Genomic DNA, 8,430 nt, shown 5'->3' with positions numbered 1-8,430 from the left:
ATTAAATTTATGTGCATGTTGAAGGTAAATCTGTCTTTATCGCTACATCTATTGGCTTGTTAAGAGTTTTTGTTTAATTTGGTAGTTTTAAAAATAATTCACAAAAAATGCCCAATAAATGTGTCTATTCGAGATAAGATAAACTGCAAAGAGTGTTCTGTAACGGAAAACATATGCATGTGTAAACATCCATGAATACATAAGAAATAATATTTTGCTATCATGGTTCGTTGTCGAATAACCCACAGTAAGGAGTATAGATGCGTAGGAATTAAATCACGAGTGCGAAGCACGAGTGATTTGATAACACGCATCTATACAATTTACGGTGGGTTATTCGACAACAAACCATCATAGAAAAATATTATTTCGATTCTAACACGATTCTGATTGATTTGGTCCAAGCTTTAGGACTCGAACTATATTTTTCAATACTCCGCCCATCTTAGTAGAAAGTTCACTTTTTAGTGACGTCATTGAATTGTACAAACATATGACGTCGTTTTCATTCATAAATATTTTGCAAATGACGTCACTTTCATTGAAAACAACAATCGTAGAAACTTAATGACGTCACGTTTCTTGATGCTACTGAAAAGCACAGGTGGAAGTAACGGACCCAGGATAGTATTTTTCATATATATATTTTTAGGAGCCCAATATATTCAAATAAATATATAAAATCATGTTTCATGAGAAAAAAATTGACAAAGAGCCATGAAAAAAATCCCCATCCTCTGGCTCTGATATTCAATATCAGAGGGTGGGGATTTTTTTTCATGGCTCTTTGTCAATTTTTTTCTCATTAAACATGATTTTATATATTTATTTGAAAAATACTATCCTGGGTCCGTTACTTCCACCTGTGCTGAAAAGCTGACATGCTATAAATGTTTTCTGAATTACGTTTCCGGACAAATTATATTCTTTGTAGGCGTGGTTATGCCACTTATCACCAAATATACAATTTGTTGTTTCATTACATTTATATTCTTTTAGAGCGGGTTTTAGCACGTGCATTTTACTGCATTATTTTCTTTATTTATTCGGAACTATTTTCGAAACATTAAGCTCCGCCCATAAGTTATTGCAGAATAACCCATACTTGATTTCCTTCTTTGTCTATAGAAAACGAGTCGCGTGCCGTGTTAGAAATATTTATATAAATCATTAATTTTATGGGTATACGTTTGAATAGAAATCCGGTTTAATTTTTCGTATTTGTGTGACATTGTGACACATAACGCATAAAAGCGATTGCCGGGTAATTGATTCATTAATTTATGTATGAAAACAGTCAAACCCAAGCAATTTTAATAATTACCCTCTATTTAATCCCTAGTAAAAATACTTAGATTGAAATGACAGGATGCGATACCCTGTTCTTTTTTAAAATTCTAAAACACTGGAATATTAGATGAATTTGTTTTAAGATACTATAAGACCTTGGGACAATTGCATTTCGTTTCGCGGGTAGAGCCTTGTTTGCGCGACTTAAACGGGACGTCTCGGACGGGTCGAACTTTGCCCTACTCAGATTGAATGTAAAGTTGGGTGATATAAGCCTCGTTCTGGGATAAGTGGGTTTAATCCATATGCTTAAATTGTCGTGCGCAGTCCGCACAGGCTAATCAAGGGACGATCCTCACCGATTTTATGGAATTTTTTGTTAAAAGGAAGTGTCTTATAAAAGAAAATCAAGTGTAGGCGGTAAGTGTCGTCCCTGGTTATCCTGTAAAGACTGCACAGGCTTATCTTGGACGAAACTGAACGCACTTGCTTTTTTTTTCAATTTTTACAGAAAGAGACTCCGATGATAATTAACCACGATTGCTACTGATCCCCGAAATTTGATTTGTTGTTTTACATAGTACCGTTTGTTTAGCGGAATAAAAAAGTACGTAGTACATTTCACATAACCAAACCAACACTACACAATTGATCCGTTACAGCCCCTTCAATGACACTGACAACTTTTAAGTTTTTAAACGCATCATAGAAAGTTTAAGTTAATGTGTTCGCCCATAACCGAAGTAACGTAACGCGTTTTATGTATATAATGCGTGATTGTATACTCACATTAGATTGTTATATTTTGTGATTTGTAGTTGCCTCTGCTGTTTCTGATTCATCTTAATTGATGTCATTAAATTTTTTGAACCATTTGAAAGTTTTTTAATTCATCTATCTTGCTAAAAACGCAGTTTTAATTCGGTGTCAAAATTTGCATTTTCTGTTATGAATAGAAAGGAAATGGTTTAATCTTGCCGCACATTGCGACCGCGTAACCCACAGTCGATGGCTTTTAAAGCGACCTTCTCTTAAAAATTAGCATCAGAATTAAAAGAAAAAATGTATAACAACAAACTGTTTTTATGAACTGCGCGCGATGAAATGAAAAAAATAGGGATCTTTACAAATTTATTACACTTACACGATGGGTACTGTACATAAAAAAGTTTATTATAGCAAACATGTTGACACTCCTTAAATAAATTTCCTATTTAACTGGTTGACATTTAACTGAGTTTCATTTAAAAACATTAAAACATTAAAACATTCTTGAACATAGGTGACGACATTGATATTATTCGTAACCAACCATGGCTGATAATCTCATGTAAAAATTTACGTTTTGAAAGTACATGTGATAAGTCCCTTTAAAACCGCAGAGTTTCATCAATAAAACCTGCGTAACGAATGCATGTTTATAACTCATTCATGGCTTGTAGGCAATGATCAATAACTGACATGGATGGACTGAATGGTCTGTGTTCTGTGATTCAAGTGCCCAGATAGTGTTACTGTGTTATTTAGTGCCTCTGTAACATCTTGACACTTACGGGTGCTCGTAGCAAATAATTCGAAGAAGGGAATAGAATGTGTGTTTGCCTATTCTTACTTTGAAGAGTGTCGATATATACGCCGTGAGTAACGTGTTTAATGGATTATTAATTTATGTAGAATGACGATAGAGTATCCTTTTGCTACTGGGGCAATATAACCTAAATGACAATACAAGGCAGGGCTCAACATTAACCGTTGTCCTATTGCGCCTGGCAAGTTAAAGTTGGGTACGGGCAAGTTATTTTATAATCTAGTTGTCCGCCTGGGCAAGTGCAAAAAAGAACAAAGCATTTAATTTAGACTTTAATTAGACTTTAATTGCTGTAATCATTTTGTTAAATGTGCAAAAACAAAAAAGGTTTTGTTGTGTTTCATTTTGATCTTCATTAAAAATATGAGGTTAACAGTTGATGTGATATTTCATGTTTGGGCAAATGGCTTTACGTTCAGGGCAAGTAGATTTTCTAAGTACTTGCCCGGCAGGGTAGGTTGGTTTTTAGGTTAATGTTGAGCCCTGCAAGGTTAATGTTGAGCCCTGCAAGGTCCAACTTTTGTAGAGCTGGGAGAGGAGCTTGAACAAGTGCTTTATTAAAGAACTCTGGGTGTTGATTTGTGTAGACAGAAGACAATATAAAAACGTAAGTATATTATGCCTTTGCATGATACTTAAAATGTAAGATAAGAATGGATGTAATAGTAATCAAAAGTTAGATTTTTTTTTTTAGTTCTGACACATTTTCTGCAATAAAAACCTACGAATAAATGAATTGATAAATGATGAACATAACGTGTATGTTTCCACAGACATGTTAAATTAGTTTGTCAAATAAGTGAATGAAAAGAAGTTGACGTTATTTGAGTCCATTTTAAAAAAGGCATACAGCATAGTTGAACGTAATTGGTAATAGTTTAAACTACATGTATTCTAAGCGCAAACATGGGCAACGTTAAGTAAGTTTTTGTCGATATATTCGAATTCAACTAAAACACGAACATAACAATATCAAACAAATTTCCGCGCGAATGATTCAACGTGGAAAACATTTGAATTTTACTATCACAACGTCAAAAAGAACCAATTTCACGTATTGCGTGTCTAGCCTACGGCAAACAGTTTAAACGGATCAAGATACACCAAGCTTCAATCATTAATGCAAATAAGTATGCTGATGATAACCTTGATACAAGCTTTCAGTTGCTGTGGTATTTTTTTGGTTTGTTAAAATATGGTTTTCTGAAACGGCAATATTGGATAATTGATAAGCGGTTGAGATGTTAGCTTAAAGCGAAACATTTTAGTGCGAAGTGCATTCTCAAGTTTATTTTGAGTTTCACCTATGTTGAAAGCTGACTATGAGAGATAACAAATGCGTTTAATAGTATATTTGTTTTTGTTGCATAAAAATGCTGTTGAGGGTGAAATAACTTTGGTGATACATTAAATTATGTTATATTATGATGGTGTTTGGATACTGTTGTTGATGATGTTCCTTATGTTGTTTTTATTATTTCTGATGATGATGATGATGATGATGATGACGATGACGATGACGATGACGATGATGATGATGATGATGATGATGATGTTGATGATGATGATGATGATGATGATGATGATGATGTTAATTAAAATTATAATATCTATGGTGATTATGTTTCTGGCTACTGCTGATGCTAGTGGTGGTGGGGAGGTTGATGGGTATATTCACGTTGATCACAATAGTGTCAATACTGAATATGTGATTTCGTTGTTGTAACTGTTGCTGGTGATTCTGATGCGCCTGTTGCTATGGCTGTTGCTGATAATGATGATGCTTATGAACGTGATGAAAATGATAAATATGCTTGCGCTTTTATTCTTGTTCGTTTTGCAATTATGATGAAGAGCATTGTTCTATTGTTTATAGCGAAAGTGGTAAAAGTTCAAATGAAAATGTCGCATAAAACTAAACAATACATTAATTCCAAACACTTTAGCAGTGTAGCGTGAATAATAGATTATGTGCACAATTACTACCGCATTTGATATTCATGTCGACAGATTTGCTGCGGCTACCTTGTTCAGAAAAGCGTGTCAGATTTGTATCATTTTATTAAAATTGTACAAACGATACCATGATATCACTCTCTGTACGATGAATAAACTGTCTGGTCCAACAGCAATCTTAGGCAAAACAACCCAGGCGTGATGAAAAATTATGCTGATTACCATATATGAAATGATAAAAATTCTTGCTTTATTAGTCACAGGGAAGCGAAAGAAATGAAGTTTTGAGACAATGCAGTGTGTTGTGATTTTTGTCTTTAAGTATATGACTGTTAGTCTTTATCTTTAGATAATAATGTGTTCCATTACAGTTGTGTTCCATAACAGTTTGTGTTCCATTACAGTTTGTGTTCATTGAACGTGTTATAGTGTGTTGCAGGTCTTGTAACGATTACCGAAATTTCTTGATTGTAATGCAGATGGACTATAAATTGGTGTTTATTCCGGTCACCAGATATAATTGGGCTTAAAAGTTCATGAACAAGTCCGTGACAGGATTTTACAAAGTTGAGCAATCATTAAATCGTGAAATATTCGTGACCCGAAACTCTAGATTTAATGTAAGTATGCATAATGAAGATTTATTACATTAATGTGCGCTTTGTCAAATTTACACACACAGATGCTTAGAATATTGATGGGTTGAAGAAATGAACAATTATTAACAATAAACTTCAAACATACATGTATAGTATCTATTAATAATTTTTGTTGAAACAGTGATATAACATGACTGTGCCGAATGGCCATTAGGCAAAAGATATTCTGACGGAAATCTTATAATGACGTAATGAGATTGTTATAAGTTAAGTTTAATGCTTAACGCAGATTAAACATGTTGAGCCGTTTTCAACGAGTGCTAAAGTTAAATAGGATTTAGGCAATAAACAATGTAGCATGTCGCTTATTTGTTTATTTTAAATCACCTGACTTTGAAACTGATGAGGAACTTGCTTTGTTAAATGACGTTATTTGGTGTAAATGTTCGTTCCAATAACCCTTCGGTTGATTCGGTCCCATGATCGCCTTATGGAAAACACTGATATTCAAACTTTTTGAACCAGCTCTGAATATTTACTCAAAATCATTATCAGCTAAAGTTTCGAATTCGCTTGAGACAAAAATTGTGCGCATCTTCAGATTAATGTGTCTGCATTCCCAGACATTTCATTCATAAAGGAAGCACATGCCAATTCAAAAGGATTCGATTTACATATTTTCCAATACCCATATATTTAGATGTCCTTCTCATTAAATGGTCGACATGCGGGTAATAAAAACATAAATGAGGCCTGCTCTGTGAAAATGGGGGTTTAATGCATGTGCGTAAAGTGTCGCCCCAGATTAGCCTGTGCAGTTCGCACAGGCTAATCAGGCACGACACTTTCATCCTATACTTTATTTTTGCTAAGAAGAGACTTTCTTGAAACAAAAAAATATCATACAAGCGGAAAGTGTCGTCCCTGATTAGCCTTAGCGGACTGCACAGGCTAATCTGTGACGACACTTTACTCACATGCATTAAACCCCATTTTCACAGAGCACGGCACCAGCAAATGATATTTGAGTGCGGTTAAGAGTTCTGTTCGCACTTGTTTTCCTGGAGAAGTAAATTTGACAGTATGTTGGTTAAAGATGACATCATGTTTAGTTACTACGGCACTAAGTTAAGTTGAATTTGCATAATTTTGAGTTCAGTTGACATAATGATTGAGTCTTTTTGACATTAAGTTAAGTCTATATAACTTTAGGCTTATTATGTTGTTAATTTAGTTTCTTGTTTAGTCAAAAAGCAAGTTGGCGCAGTCAATTTGCCAGTATGCTGCGTTAAACTGACAATGGACTTGAATCAACTAAACGCCAACATGACTCGACGTCAATTAACCAAGCTTATCAGTTTCTTTCAATAAAAGGCAGTTTTTGCGTTTCATAATTAAAACGACCTGTTCCTGACGGTCGCATAAAAATGTAATTATTAGCAAAGCAAGAACATTCCTGTGCTTATTCATTAAGTCAAGTGCTCCAAGACATGCCAGCATCTCTAAGTCCCATATCAGCAGCTTATCGTTTTGCTTCCGTTTTTCTTCCCGCAATGTTAACCTATAAACATACATTACTAATCCCGCCCCATCAAATGATCTTATAAATTGCCATATTATCTAAGCGCTCGTTTCCCTTGTTTGCTTTTTAAAGGGTCTCGGGTGCCTTGTGTTGTTATTGTTTAAAAATTTGTTGCCGAACATCTGTTTGAACGATAAGGGAAATGTGTTTGTTCATTTCCAAAGGTCCAAAATATCTCGGATATTGGAGACAAACTCACATTTATTACATAACTATTTTCCGCTTACCCTCTTCCGTTACTTAGTCCGCACAGGCTTATCAGGGACGACACTTTCCGCCAAAACTAGACTTTTACTAAGAAGAGACTTTCTTTAAACAGAAAATATCATAAAAGCGGAAAGTCTTGTACTTGATTAGCCTGTGCTGACTGCACAGGCTAATCTGGGACGACACTTTACGAACTTGCATCAAGCCTCCTTACCACAGAGCCTCGTTCTAGATAAATGGGGCTTAATGCATGTGCGAAAGTTACATTTAAGATTAGCCCAAGCGGATTTCAAGTGCTATTATGGGACGACACTTTACACACGTGAATTTATTCCGGGTTCCCCTGAGCGAGGCTCATTTTACCCCTTTGGTGCAAAAAGGTACCATGTGCCTTCTAATTTCAATATCATATGGTACCTTTTTTGCACGAATGGGGCGATTTAGTTTTAAGTAAAGAATAAGCTATAAGCATTGGACAGAAACGAATTTTCAGTTGGTAATTGCATTATCTTATGAAACGTCTTTATAATATCGGATATTTTGTCGTTTATTAGTCATAATTTTTTTTATTTACGATTTCACAAGAACAAAGTGGATGAAATAAATATATGCGATGGGACATGATTTCAAGATAAACGATTTCTTGAGTAAGATTTTAAACGTTCAAAGTAGCACATGTTAAACCGAATAAAAGAACGGCGCTAGTATACATTAGCTGTCTCCTTCCATGTGTGTTATGACACCGTAACTAAAAATAACCAATTGAGTCTTGTTCTGTTAAAATGGGGCTTAAAGCATGTGCGTAAAGTGTCGTCCCAGATTAGCCTGTGAAGTTCGCACAGGCTAATCAGGGACGACACTTTCCGCTTTAATGGCATTTTTTGTTTAAATAAAGTCTCTTCTTAGAAAAAAATCCAATTAAGGCGGAAAGTGTCGTCCCTGTTTAGCCTGTGCGAACTGCACAGGCTAATCTGGGACGACACTTTACGCACATTCATTATGCCCATTTTTCTCAGAACACGACTCCTTTATTCTTATACAAATAATGGTTTGGGTCGATTGCATGAAAAAAATGCATGAGTTGTCTTATTATAGTTTTTGGTTGTGATTGCCAAGTAACTTACACTTGTCATGCTTAATGTTTCACCGACTTTCAATAAGTCGATGCTCTCTCAACGTTCACGTGAGCGCTCTTTTTCAAATACTGC

At 35.0% G+C, this 8,430-nt stretch overlaps 1 protein-coding gene across 3 annotated transcripts in view; it reads left to right on the top strand.

Moving 5' to 3' along the window:
* Positions 1 to 8,430, top strand: part of LOC127863393 (uncharacterized) — a 54,536-nt gene continuing 46,106 nt past the window's right edge. The window contains exon 1 of one of the 3 annotated variants that reach the window (XM_052402906.1): positions 1 to 24. In XM_052402906.1, the coding sequence (XP_052258866.1) occupies positions 10 to 24 (15 nt within the window). In that variant the 5' untranslated portion in view covers positions 1 to 9. Of the gene's footprint in view, positions 25 to 2,726; positions 2,928 to 3,461; positions 3,486 to 8,430 lie in introns of those variants that run through there. The other 2 variants (XM_052402910.1, XM_052402913.1) reach the window with 2 other exon arrangements.

This window comes from Dreissena polymorpha, unplaced genomic scaffold (genome assembly GCF_020536995.1).
Source record: "Dreissena polymorpha isolate Duluth1 unplaced genomic scaffold, UMN_Dpol_1.0 chrUn007, whole genome shotgun sequence".
Lineage (NCBI taxonomy): Eukaryota > Metazoa > Mollusca > Bivalvia > Myida > Dreissenidae > Dreissena > Dreissena polymorpha.
This window is presented reverse-complemented; position numbering and strand designations above follow the sequence as displayed.